Below are 15205 nucleotides of genomic sequence, written 5' to 3'. Positions count from 1 at the left end.
CCTTTAAATTTACAATAAAACCAATGTGAAATGACAACAAAAAAAAAGAAGCCCTTATGAGAGAGTTATGTTGATTTTGTTTTTAAGAGTATCAAAGTAATCACAATATTTTGAAAAAGTTGAAAAGACCAACTTTTAATATTTTAAAGAAAATTTATTATAATAATAAGTGTAAATGAAAGGCTTTTCTAGAGGTGTTCATAAATATAGTTGAGTCGGGTTTGGATCCATAATTATATTCAACTCAACTTTTGATATTCTACAAAATTATAGACTTGACCCATAAAATTTTTTTATACCTAAACGGGTTTGATATTTCAAGTTGGGCTAAGTTTTTCATGGTTATTACAAATATCCACGGGTTGGACTATTAGAACCAAGGTTGTCAAAATCGTATTTTTGATACGGTATGGAAAATGCAAAATAAACTCGGATTGTAGAAACAGATTGTAAAATCGTAAAATTGCAAGGAAATTTTTTTTCATATAGAATAAAAGCACCTTAAAATACACGGTTCAAATAAAAATTCATGCATAGTTCAAATACCTTAAAATATATGGTTCAAATATAAATTCACACATAATTTAAGCAACTTTTCATTAACTAATAATTAACAAATTTAAAACAAACAATCTACTAGTGTTGAAGCAATTCAAGAACCAACCATTAAATATTTAATTATTTTCAGTTGTTAGGACATAGGCGAGACTAGGCTGCATCGAATGCCATGGTTGTTGTTCTCAAATAAGCAGTTATTGAAGACGGTGTTCGGGATTTTCTTATTAGCCCTGAGATAAGCATTTCTTTAGCTTCCTTCTTCGTGAACTGTGTATTTCTATTCTACATCTGGTTCAAGTTTTTTTCGACAATCTCAGATATTACAGAGGAAAAAAAACCCCTTAAAAATCAAATCCATCGTCATCACCAAATCCCACATCATAAGATCTTGTATCAAACACCATGTCTGCATGTCAAATCTATTCTTCTCTAATGACTGCTGCACGTCATTGGTGGTGGGTGGGTGCCCATGAACATGGGTGTTTTGTATACTGGAGGCCGCGAGACAAACGAGATGGAGAGGAGAGAACTGAGATGAGTTGGTAAATTTTGTTAATTTTGTCTAACTGATCAAGTTTACCGAGTTTGATCAATTTTAATCGATTTTGACCAAGTTTACAGATTTTTGAGTTTTTTACCCGATTTAACACGTTATATCTGTGTTGACTCGTAAAATCATACAATTTTACGAGTTAACTTGCAAGTTTGACAACCTTTATTTGAACTAAGATTTGGACTTAATAAACTAGCCTAAAGCCTATTATAAGTTTTAACAAACAATTTAGGCTTAATACACCAATTAAATAAATTAACTAAAATGGATTAATTAATTGCTAAAGGAGGACCAACCATATAAAAACAAACTATGTTTATTGTTATAGGACTTACAGGTTGGATCAGGTTGTCCGAATTTTAAAATTATGACCCATCACCTGACCCATGATATCAATTTAGTAGGTTTTTTGACCCGCTAGCATTTGTGATATCTATATTATCTAATTTAGATGAATTGAGTCAGGTCAAATAATACCAATATTATAGATTGTCGGTTTTTTTCAACACCGCTTTCTAATTGAAAATGCATCAAAATATTGTAATTTTATATATATTTTTTATTTTTTAACATTATCACATCAAAACCATAAAAAAATACTTGAAATGCATGAATGTGATGTTTTTTCATACAAAAAGTAGTTTAAAAAGCACTTTTAAAAACAGGTTGAACCACGTTACTAAACACAAAATCAGTATGGATGAGAAATTAGTAGGAAAACACACCTCGAATACAAGAGAGAAATAGAAAAACTAGTGAGTTTTGCATATTATCAAAGTACTGTTTCTTCACATGACAAAGATTTCGAAACTGTTAATCAAAATTTTAATTTCCCATTTGAGGTTTATGAGGTGCCTTGGGTGTCAAGACTTTCTTTTATTTGAGTATGTTGTTACGTTCATCTCCATGTATCATGAAATGAGAGATTCAATCACTTAATTATTGCTTATAGCCGCTTTCCCTTGACATCCCAATTAACTTGTTATTGAAAATAGCAAATTTGTTTTAAAAAATTATATAATCATTTTAGGAAAAAAAAAGAAAGAAAAAGGAAATAGCTTCTTTAATGTCAAATTATTGGCAATGCAATCTTGCTTGCTTGCAAATTATTAGCACTGCAATACTTGTCAACGAACAAAGATATCATGAAATGCACAAAGCTTTTGTGGCGAAGATATGTTTCTCGAGAACCCATTTGGAAAAAGCGGCAGTTTTTTATTTTAGATGTTTTTTAAGAGTATTTTTATTTAAAAAATATATTAAATTTAAGTTTTTTTAATTTTTTTCAATGATTTTAATAAGTTGATGTTAAAAATAAAATAAATTATTTTAATGTATTTTGAAACAAAAAATATTATACACCATAATACTAAACACACTTGGTAATTAAAATAAATAGGAAATTGTTGCTCTTGATATTTTAAAGAATTGTTTTTCAAGATAGTTTTTGCTTGGAAATATATTTTGAAATAAAAATTTTTTATTTTAAAAAATTTATTTTTTATATTAGCATGCCACGTACTATCCGAATTTTTATTTTTCTTCACACATTTGACCATCTTTTTATTATTCTAATTCCTTTGATCTTCTGAATTGTTCAACGAATACATGCTGTCAGATTGTTCTTCTAATTCAATGCACGTATTTGTAACGAATCATCATATATCTCCCTGAAAAATTAAAATTACATCTTATATGACAGAAATATATATACATTTTGAAGACATACATTTTGAAGACATACATTTTGAATAAATCTCTCAGATTAATATTTCTCTGTATCATATAATTGAAGACATACATTTTGAATAAATCTCAATCTCACCTCCTTTAGAACACGTCCAACATGAGCAATGACGGGGCACTCATATATTGAGCCCAGGATGGGCAAATTGCATGCCCTGCACAGGTCTGCACCAAGTTGTTTTTCAAAATTGAAGACAGACATTCGAAATATTCAAAAATATCAATTTGAAGATTTCATTTTCAAACCTCACTGTCACTCACAACTCTTCGAAGATCAAAGGGTATTCAGAGAACTTAGCTTAATCAAAGAACAAAGAACCAGGAGCAGAGCAAGAACTTGGAGGTTACTGCCATCCCTCCAATTTTATTTATAGATAAAATCAAAGATTACAAGATCTTTATCATAAAGAAAAATAATCATAATAGCTTAATCCTGTCAGGGCTATAAATCCCGATCTCAGAAGAATGAGAAGCAACCAAGCTCTCTGCAGAAAAGCATTGCTCAACAGTAAAATTAAAAACTCTGGATCAATATTTGATGGCAGCGAATCCGGAAGAGGCAACACGCCTTCTTTTCAATCCTTGTTGAATATAAGGCTTGCCTTCCTTCACCATTTACCAATAAAAAAAGATCACCAAATAGTTAAAAGCCATGAAAAAATGAAGCGCCATCCAATTCCACATTAAAAAAATAATAAATTAACAGAGGAATCAGTGAGAAAAACAAGTTTTAAGATTAAGAGAGGGAGGGAGGAGAGGAATATAAACACGATGGTTACATGTAAATTGGTTGAAAATGTACAAAGGGTAGAAGGACATCCTTACTGTTAGGATGCTCCCACTCCACTACTGTCTCCCACCATTCTTTTGGATATGCCTTGATTTTTTTAAGAGAAGGGGGAGGAGATGGCTGCCCATTTTCAAGCAACGGAAGACAAATTGGAATCCTCTTCAGCTTCTCACATGTGTCTACGTCAATTTGTTCAAGAGAATCGCAAATCACTCTTGCACCACAAATGCGTTTCAGTTCTGGTAAAGTTCCCAATCTCAGATATCTTAACTTTGGGAGTATTAATTCTGTGATCGGATTGGAGCTGTTGCTGCTGATTTCTTCATCTGTTGTTCCTATTATCTCCTCCATTTTCTCACATTTTTCAACTAGAAGATTTTCCAAGTTTTTGAGGTTTCGCAGCAAGACAAGAGGGAGTAGCTTCTTCATACTCTTACAGTTAGAGCAACAAAAAGTTCTAAGACCAGAAAATATACTGTTAGATGATGGCAATGGAAGTGGAGCGGAGCAGAACCAAGAAGATAAAACCAAGCTCTCCATGTTACTGCAATGCTGAATGTCGAGGAACACTAGTTTAGTTGCATACATTATCACCGGTGAAATGTCGCATAAAGTTATTGCATCATTACATGTAAAAATCTCTAGTTCTTGAACGTCATTTGGGAACATGGCCTGAAAATCTCCATCTCCGTTGATACTCAAGTTACCCAAACTAATTTCTTTACTTCTGCTGAAAGGTCGCCAAAACAATTCAACATGATAATCCAAACGCCCTACATGGATTCTGTAATTGCTTAGTGATTTGGTTTGATCCCGATACCTGAGAAACTCCACAAAGTCAGAGCAACCTTCAAAACAGCATTGCAGAGTTTCCAACTTCCTTAAGCACCCTACTTCCTTTCCTTTAACCGTTAACGAAGCACCAGATGCAAACACTTGCAAGTGAGAGAGTTCAGGTATTACCCAACTGGGAAACTCCTTTTTACCAAATGATATATCAAATGATTTACCAAATGAACCGAGTCTGAGATACCAGAGGTTGGATAGACATTCCATTCCTTGAGGAATATTTCTAAGTTTAGTTTTAAAGAGATCTAACCTCTTTAGTGACCTGAGCTTTCTTAATGATGGTACATCCCTTAAGAATTGACAATCACAGAGAGATAATGCAGTGAGACTCTCCAAATCAAAGATAGAATCAGGTAATTTTTTGATATTTGTGCTAGACAGATTGAGTACCTTCAACCCATGTAAATGCATGAAAAATGAATCTGAAATAAATCGCAACCCTTTATTAAAACATAGAAATAGAGTTGAGAGTTTGGGACACCTTGGTGAATGGCTCGAGGGAATTTCTTCAATATGGTTACCCATTAGTGAAACTTTCACAACATTCTCTATCCACTCCTCTGCATCCGGCAATTCTTTTAATTGCATACCTGCTTTAACCATGACTTGAGAGTTCTCTTGCAGTATTTGGATGGCCATGTCCCTAATCAAGTCATGCATCTTGACACCAGAAAACAAAGCACTTTCCAATAGGCAGACATTTTCAAGTTTATTGAGCATTGTGTGGCCCTCGTCAAATGCTGCTTGAATGCCACTCATTCTTTTAATTATTCCCTTATCGATCAAATAATTTATGAGTTCATCCCTTTCAATTTTATGATCTTCAGGAAATAATGCACAGTATAAGAGACAATGTTGTAGTGCTGGATCATCTAACTGATCATAACTAAACCTCAATAACCGGAATACCCCATCTTCCATGTCCTTAAATTTGGATTCTCTCAATTTATTCAATGTATTCCTCCACTCATGTAGGTCATCCACTCCCCTTAAGCTTCTTGCCACTGTAATAATTCCCAATGGCAAACCAGCACATTCCCTCGCAACATCTATCGCAATTTGCTCAACTTCTAGAGAAAGTGCTTTGTCATCTCCAAGTTTCTCCATGAACAAAGTCCGAGCTTCCCCCTCACAAAGTGGCTCCAATTTGATTTTGTGTTGGCTATACATTTGATTACAAACCTTTTCTGATCGAGTTGTCATAATCAGCTTGCATCCTTCCAAATTGACAGGAATTCCCACTACGTGTAGCTCGAAAGAGTTCCACAAATCATCCAAGATGAGAATCCATTTTTTTTTCTTCCTTAGTTCTTTTGACAATTTGGTAGCTCTATGCAGAACATCATCTTCGCTTGAAAGATCTAGAGAAAGACGTTGAGCAATAAGATTCTGCAATCTTTTAATACTAAAATCTCGAGACACGGTCACCCAGTAAACACAATGAGAAGTATCTAGAAGCTCGTTATGGATATGCTGTAGCATTGTCGTTTTACCAACTCCCCCCATTCCATAAATGGCAATGGTTGAGAATTTATCATCCATTAACAAAGGCCATATCACATTCTTATTGTCTTCAAATGCTCGACCCACTAACTTTGTAGAGCTAAGAGGAATTGGATCTCCTCTACTCTCACTTGTGTTGTATTCAAGGCCTCTAGAAGAGCTAGCTCCTGCGACAGGCTGCACTAACCTTCCTCTATTGTCCTCCACATCATCATCGTCCTCCTCCTCCATTGAAAAACCAGCTGATTGGTTCACTACATCAATTCCTTGTGTTGCTTCTCCTCTGTTCTCATGTGCATCAACTGTGTGTCTCCCAAGAGAGAAACTGCTGTCACCATGCTGAATAGATCCTTCACCAGTGTTTCCCATGCCATTTTCCGCTTCTAAATGTGAACAAATTCTGTCTTCCCCCGCACCTTGTTCCGTGCCCTGAACTCCCACTGGTATTCTTCCAGCATCCCCTGCCAAACTGTCATGTACTGCGTTGCTTTGTTCCAACACTCGTAACACTGGTGGAGAGCAGAGTTGATCATAACTTCTTTCATTGCCAAGACACAATAGACCTGTTGGTTCACCAGCTTGATTAATTGATGTCCTCTCATGAGAGCTACCTCTCTCCAGATGCTGCACCATTTCTGTTCTCGGTACAGTCTCCAATGCATCATGCAGAAGCTCTTCAGGAGAACTACTTCCCAACATAAGCTCGATGTCTTTATAAGTGATGCTATCCACCCAACATGGGAGCTCTCCAGGGGAAAAGGCTTCTTCTTGTATCACTTCATTGTTCTGTTCTGTTGCAGGAGCTGAAATTGCATTAGTGACCTCATTATTGCTCGATCCTGCTTCATATTTATTTCTTTTTTCTGGAGGGCCATCAATAGCTGCACGGGCTGCATCTTGAACTTCTTTAGGAACGTTCTCACATATTTTAACACCACGCCTTTTCAATCCTGACAAATGCCATTTGATCCTCGAAATGGAAGTCTTCCGGGAAAATAAATGCCCACAAAATCTACACTTCATGCGATCATTATTCATATCTTCAACATCATTCCAGAATGGATCGGCTGATCGAACCATTTTTTCCTATACAAAAAAAAAATCACAGCATTGAATAAAAATTAATGGAAGTTACATTAATTGGAAAAAGAAGGATTAAAACAGAAAATAATTATATATATACATAAAAAAAAAGAAGCTCAAGTTTAAGGGTAAGACATGGATTATAAAAACTGAGAAAGATCGATTGATTTATTTTTGGAAACTACTGGTGATACTTGTCCTTTACTTAAAAAGATTCAAGCAATAGTTGCATGTGAAAAACAAAAACACCAACAAGATGAAGTATAAATACTTTACCTGGATTCAAGATGTTCTGCAAGAGCTGCTTTGCCTGAGCAGTATTCAGAAAAAAAGAGCTGAAAGCACAGGGAAGGGTAGAGTATATGGTTTTAAGAAATGATTTACAGCTGGGAGCAGAGATGAGAAGAGTATGTGGAAGAGATTGTTACAGTAATAGCGCAGAGAGAAGAGTACAAGGATCAAGCAAAAACAATAATGGAGAAACCCGTTGGACCTCAATAATGTTAAAGCGTGGACCCAGTTGTCGTGGAAACTGTGAAGACAGAGGGAGTGACGTGCACCTCAATTTCCATTCTGTTCTTCTCGTATTATTTTAAAATATAAAATAACTCCAAATAATTTTTTTCTCCTTCTCAATTTCGATCCTTTGCCGCGTATGTTTCAGTTTTATTCTGTTTGATACATTTTATAAATAGTATTATTTTTTAATTTATTATAAATTAAATTTTATAATTTCTTGTATTTTTTTGTTTTCTTTCTATTATCTTAATTTTATTGTTCATGTTATAGGTTTGACAAGTTAATTTAATTGATTTAATTTTTTTAATTGTTTTTTTAGTTTTTATCATTTAATATCTTTAATATTTAATTAATTATAAATTAAGTTTCACTATTTGTTTTAGTTTGTTTTCTATAAAATCATCTGAGTCTCATAACTCGGTTGATGGGTTTTGTGAGTTCACTAGTGTAGTTAAGTTGTTTTATTGTGTTTATTTTATATTGATTTTTTTTTTAATTTTATTATTCAATAATAAATTTATTAAAAATTAAGTTTTGTAATTTGTTTTGAATTTATTTATTTGAAATTATCATAATTTTATTATTTAAATTATAAAATTTAAAAAGTTAATCCGGATTCTTCTTCCGAGTCTATCATATTATCATCTCCGTATACATAAATCTATGAACACCATTCAGAAACTTAATATATGGTTTGAAAAGGAACAGAGAGCACAGATCAGAGAAGTTGAAGGGGGAAAGGAAAATTGGGAATGGTAAAATGAGATGTGACGAGGAAGAAAATGTTGCAGTAGCTAGCTAGCATTCATGAGTCCCCGTATTACGGTCTAATTATTTTTTTAAAAAAAATTAATTTTTTTAATACTTTTAATTCGATATATTAATATTAAAAATTAATTTTTAAATAAATATATATATTATTTTAAAAATAATATATACCATATTTTTTTAACAACACCGTGATATTAGTAATGGTTAGGTCAATCATAGCCATTAATTAATGTATTGTTTGATAAGAAGGAAGTTGCTAGGAAGTAACCAATTACTTTACTTACCAAACATTAAATATCATATTAGTAAGAACTTTAAATTAAAACAAAAAAACAAAAACTATAAACTCATCTGACGTGTGAACACAAGAATTTGGAAGTGAATAGTATAATTTTGGTTACTAGCTAAGTGGAGATTAATAAATCTTACAGGAATATTTAATTATTGTTTGTTTTGATAAGAAGGAAGTTGCCAGGAAGGAAGCCACTGCTTTCCCTACCAAACATTTTATTATAAGATATAGCAAGTTGCATGTCATTAAGAACTTCAACAAAAGAATCATAAGCTAATTGTTTAGCGAGTTAACGCGTGGACTCACGCCAATGTTCAAACTTTGAAAAAACTACATAAAAATAAGAATGGAAGTTTAAAAATAAAAATAAGAACTACATGAGAAGCAGAGAAGAATATTACCTCCCGAGGATCCTCTTTCAGACAATGAACAAATGGGAATCGAATTTATAGATGCTTTGCCTGAGCAGTGTTCAGACAAAAAAGAGCAGAAAGCACAGGCAAGAGAAGAGTATATGGTTTTATGAAATGATTTACTGGGAGCAGAGAATGGTATAAAGAGATTGTTACAGTAATAGCGCAGAGAGAAGAGTATAAGGATCAAGCAACTCCAAACAAATTTGACAGGCCTTAATATTGTTAAAGCTAGCTAGCATTCATGAGTCTGGTTTGGTGTTAACGTCTAATTGTTTTTTTAAAAAAAAATTGAAAATTTTGTAGTTTTAAATTAATTTTTTAATATTGTTAAATTATTTTAATATATTAATATTAAAAATTAATTTTATAAAAAATATATATTATTTTAATAAATTTCTAAATAAAATATACTTTAAAAAACAACATCTACATCATTTTCCAAACATTAATAAAGTAGTATTAGTAGTGGTCAAGTCAATCATAACCATTAATTAATGTATTGTTTGATAAGAAGGAAGTTGCTAAGAAGTAACCAAATTACTTTACCTGCCAAACATTAGATACCAAGTTGCTTTTACCTACCAAATTATTAAGAACTTTTAAAAAAAAAAAAACATAAACTTTTGAAAAAGCTCATCGAAGTGTGAACACCAGAATTTGAAAGTGAATAGTATAATTTTGTTTGTTTTAAGCAAAATGTTTTAGTTTTTTTATGTTTTTTCCCTAAAGGATTTTTTGTGTTTATTTCTTCTAGTATATTTTATAGAAAAACTAATCAATTAACCTTCTATGAAGTCATTTTATAAATAATAATGTATTTATAATATCATTCAATTATTTTAATTATTATCTTCATCTTTCTGTCATTATCATTACCTCTTTCATTATTATTATTACACCATTATCATCACCATTATTATTTTTAAAAAAATATTTTATAAAAAATATATTTTTCAACCATGTTTGATAAAAAAACTTTACATGATAAAAAGTTTTACTCAAAACAAATCAACTATACTCACCTATCTTGCTATCCTAAGTTCCTGGGATTGTCTTCTTACACATTAGGTTGATTCTAAAAACTATAGATATCAAACCCAGTCTTACTGCTTAGATCGATTTAGTGACTAGTCAATTTGAGACCTAGTTCGAGTCAAGATTGATTTTGAATTAATTATTTGGAGAGTTGACCTGCTTATGCTCATGCGTGGCTAATATGATTGGGTGTAAGGGGGTGTTTGGGAGTGTGGTTGTCGTTATTTTTTTAAAATATTTTTCATTTAAAAATATATCAAAATAATATATTTTTTTATTTTTTAAAAATTATTTTTGACATCAGCGCATCAAAATGATCTAAAAATACTAAAAAAAATATTAATTTGAAGCAAAGCAAAAAATAAAATAAAAAAATCAATTTTTTTCAACAATATTTTTAAAACGCAAAAACAAACAAGCTGTTGTGAGGCGTCTATACACAGAAGAAAGAAAATTTTATTTTTTCATCAATACAATTAAAATTAAAAAGAAGAAGTGCATCTTTTATATTTGTCTTGCTATACTTCTTAAAAATAATTTTTAATTAAATATATATATATATAACACAATGTTTTTATATTTTTTATTTTTAATATCAAAAAATCAATCATAGTTTAATTATCTATTTGTGGAACTTAATTATGATTTATCCAGTCAACTTGTTTCAGAAATTAAAATAGGAAATTTGTTCTGAAAAATATATATCATTTTAGAGCACAAAAAAAGCTGCTTCGTTATTGACTTCGGAAAATTCCAAAGGCAATGCAGAAATGTCCTAAATTTTTTGTCTCATCTATTTATATAAAAAAAGAAAAAGAAAAAAAAAAGAGAGTTTTTGTTATTGTTTCTACAAGACTGAAAACTAGCATCTAGTCGTAATAGAAAGTCCAGCACATGAGGTGGGATTTATCATACACAGAAACTTGATCACAAACACTCCGATGGTTTAATTTCTGAACTCCGAAAATTATTAGAATAAAAAAAATTAAGACACAAGTCATTGGTTTAATTGGTAATTAAATCATGAATTTAATTTCTGAACTCCGAAAAATATTAGAATAAAAAAAATTAAGAACAAAAAAAATTAAGATCCAAGTTATAGGTTTAATTGGTAATTAAATCATGAAAAAAAATATCATACACGGAGACTTGATCACAACCAATTTAGTTTTGGATGATTAAATCATGAAAAAAATATCAATAAAAAAACTTGCCAAAGAAAAAAAAATAACAACAAAAAGAATAAGAGTAAAATTTGGTAGGAAAAAAAAAAACTAAGAGAAGATGAAATTGTAAAAAAAAAAAAAACAATTTAACAAATGATCCTAAATAAAGCAAATAGCAATAAAAAAAGACCAAATTTGAAAAACTAAAAAATACTAGGGGTTAAATAAAAAAATATTTATAATTTGATAGATTATTTATAGATTAAAAAATAGTAGGGAAAAATTGCAAAACATTTATAATTTTATAACTTATTCAAAATAAAAAAAAAATAGTAATAAAAAGGATAGAGATCACTTAATTTTTGAAAGGATTGGTCTTGAGTTCAAGGAGGGGAGAGAGAGAGAAGGAAAGGGGGGAAATGGTCACCGATACCAAACCAGAGGCGTGTCTAGTCAATATGCCACCACATCATGTAGGAGGCATCGAGACCTTCTAACCACCGCCCTAAAAAGCAGTTTTTGATGGTCGAATAGCCTCACATGTGCCGCCCTTACAGCACGAGGGCTATCCACATGTTGGCGCGTGCGTAATTTTTTTTAATAATATTTAATTTATGTCAAATACAGTAATGCCCCCAAGTAACCTTTAAATTTACAATAAAACCAATGTGAAATGATAACAACAAAAAAAATGCTCTTGTAAGAGAGTTATGTTAATTTTGTTTTTAAGAGTATAAAAGTAATTACAATATTTTGAAAAGGGTGAAAAGACCAACTTTTGATATTTTAAAGAAAATTTATTCTAATAATAAGCGTACATGAAAGGCTTTTCTAAAAGTTCATAAATATAGTTACGTCGGGTTTGGATCCATAATTATATTCAACTCAACTTTTGATATTTTACAAAATTATAGATTTGATCCATTCAAATTTTTTTTTATACTTAAATAGGTTTGATATATTAGGTTGGCTAAGTTTTTCATGGTCACTACAAATATCCACGGGTTGGACTATTAAAATTAAGATTTGGACTTAATAAACTAGCCTAAAGCCTATTATAAGTTTTAACAAACAATTTAGGCTTAATACACCAATTGGTAGGACAACACACCTCGAATACAAGGGAGAAATAGAAAAACTAGTGAGTTCTGCATATTATCAAAGTACTGTTTCTTCACATGAAAAAGAGATTTCGAAACTGTTAATCAAAATTTTAATTTCCCATTTGAGGTTTATGAGGTGCCTTGGGTGTCAAGACTTTGTTTTATTTGAGTATGTTGTTACGTTCATCTCCATGTATCATGCAATGACAGATTCAATCACAGTTAATTTGTTGACTATTTATAGAACTTAATTATTGCTTATAACCGCTTTCCTTTGACATCCCAATTAACTTGTTTTTGAAAATAGCAAATTTGTTTTGAAAAATTATATAATCATTTCAGGAAAAAAAGAAAAAGGAAAAGGAAACAGCTTCTTTAATGTCAAATTATTGGCAATGCAATCTTGCTTGCTTGCAAATTATTAGCACTGCAATAATTGTCAACGAACAAAGGTATCATGAAATGCACAAAGCTTTTGCGGCGAAGATATGTTTCTCGAGAACCCATTTGGAAAAGCGGCAATTTTTTATTTTAGATATTTTTTAAGAGTATTTTTTTTTTTTAAAAAAATATTAAATTTAAAGTTTTTTTTAATTTTTTTCAATGATTTTAATAAGTTGATGTTAAAAATAAAAAATTATTTTAATATATTTTAAAATAAAAAATATTATACATCATAATTGTCACACTCGACATCATGGCGGCCCTAAAAATAATCTCGATTATGGAAAAAGAACACAGATTATTTGGCATCTTGTTCTTTTAGGGGAAAAGATCTTCTTTAAAGAGTCGTCACCTAGTATTATGATCACTAGGAACCCTAACGAGTCAACAGAGATTCTATGGTTTGGAACTAGTTACGTAAAAGAGAAGATATTATCACCTCTTAAACGTTCTGCTTAAGGCAAACTACATTGCTGATTTTGTCTTAAATTGCTAAACCTTTATTAGTTTAGGCTATGATAATTTGCTTATAATATTCCTAACTCTGGTGTCAAGGAATATTCAACTACGGATACTTTCAACTCTAGTGTTGGTAAATATTACGTAGCTATAAAATAAATTTAGATCAATATTTTTATTCTTGACTCTAGTGTCAATGAATAAAAAAATAAAATAAATTTATTTTTACGCATGTACATATTTTATATTTTTTTTCTAGCTAAATAAAAATAAAATATAATAAATAATATAAATTTAAACTGGTATTTTTATTCCTAATTCTGATATCAATAAAATAAACCAATAAATTTATATTATTTTTATTTATATATATAAATTTTTAATTTTTTTTTGGATTGAATCCAGCCAGCACCACCCAGTAACAGGCCTGGGCAAAGCAACAGGCGTATTAATCTACGCGTGTGCTCCACTGTGCAAGTGAATTAAAATTCACTTGCACAGTGTGATGCTAATTGAACAATACCCAGACGAAAAGAAGCGGCTTACCTGGCTGGTAGGAGGCGACGAAGACGATGGCAGAGCTCCTTCTGTGTGAATGAACCATGCTTGGCAGGGCACCTTTTCAACCTTTCCTTGCGTTTTTCTGGTCTTATTTCTTCTGCTGCTAATGACTCGGAGCAGAAACTTAGGCGAATGACCGAACTGGTTCTCTTTTTTTTTTTTGTATTTGCTTGCGTTTTGAGACCAAGGCAGGGCTAGAAACCCTGATCCCTGTTTCCTTCGATCTTCTTTCCTGCCTACTTTCTTTCTTGTTTCTGTGTTTTTTGTGCTTTTTTACTATGTATTTCCGCTATGTTTTTTATCTTTTTCTTCCACCCTGCTTCTCCCACTCGTCTGTGAATTTGTGCCGCTGTCTGTGCTCTGTTTTTCCTTCCGTTCAACCGCTCTGTTTTTTTTACTTTTTATTTTCTGTAGTTTCTTCTTTTGTTCTCTGTTTTCCTCCCCCAGTTTTTCCTTTTTGTTTTTCTCCTTCTTCTTTTTTTGGTGCCCAGTCGTTCTATGGCTTTATAGCCAGAGAAAACAATGCCGTTTCTTCCAACCATAAAGTGTGATAATTGCAGAAGTAATGGCTGTGCGGCGGTGGGCGTCCGTTTCGGTCGGGTGAGGAAGAAGAACAATAACGGGAAACGGTGACTTTTCGATATTCACAGCTATATGCATTTTGGCCCTTGACGTTTGGAAAGTTTTGTAATTAAGCCGCTAGTTAAATTGTAATTAGATCCCTGCATTGCGGTGCCTTTTACAAGTTAGTCCTTGGACTTTAATCTCTTGCAATTGTGCCCCCAATTAACCCCAAACTTTGCTATTTCTTCAATTAAGTCCCTGATTTCATTAATTAAATTAAATCCAAGTCCAATTAAGTCCCAAACTTATCAACTCTCCAATTGAACCCTTTGATTTGATTAATTAAATTAATTTCAAGCTTAATTAAGTCTCAAAACTTATCAATTCTCCAATTAAACCCTGGATTGGATTAATTAAATCAATTTCAAGCTTAATTAAGTCTCAGAACTTATCAATTCTTCAATTAAATCCTTGATTTGATTAATTAAACTATTCAAGAATTTAATTAAATCTTTAAACTTCCCTGCCCTTAACCTAAATTTTAATTCATTCTTTATTTATTTTATTTTTATTTATTTTTCATCATTTTTTTCAGTAAATAAAATAATTAAAATAAAAATGTTAAAAATTGGGTTATGACAATAATACTAAACACGCACTTGGTAATTAAAATAAATAGGAAATTGTTGCTCTTGATATAGTAAAGAATTGGTTTTTAAATGTGGTAGTAATTGTTTTTCACTTGAAAAATATATTTTTTACTTTTAAAAAATTATTTTTGATATTAGCAAAC

General features: G+C 31.3%; 1 protein-coding gene across 1 annotated transcript; it reads right to left on the bottom strand.

Annotated features, from left to right (window-relative positions):
- Positions 1 to 3183: 3183 nt before the first annotated feature.
- On the bottom strand, positions 3184 to 7564 carry LOC118056980 (putative disease resistance protein At4g10780). Its single transcript, XM_073406838.1, has 2 exons — positions 7359 to 7564; positions 3184 to 7085 (listed from the first exon to the last, which is right to left on the bottom strand). The coding sequence occupies exon 2, from the start codon at positions 7077 to 7079 to the stop codon at positions 3633 to 3635; it is 3447 nt and encodes a 1148-aa protein (XP_073262939.1). The 5' UTR covers positions 7080 to 7085; positions 7359 to 7564; the 3' UTR covers positions 3184 to 3632.
- Between the last annotated feature and the right edge of the window lie 7641 nt (positions 7565 to 15205).

This window comes from Populus alba, chromosome 19 (genome assembly GCF_005239225.2).
Source record: "Populus alba chromosome 19, ASM523922v2, whole genome shotgun sequence".
NCBI lineage: Eukaryota > Viridiplantae > Streptophyta > Magnoliopsida > Malpighiales > Salicaceae > Populus > Populus alba.
Note: the sequence above shows the minus strand (reverse complement) of the source record. Positions and strands in the feature narration are given on the sequence as shown.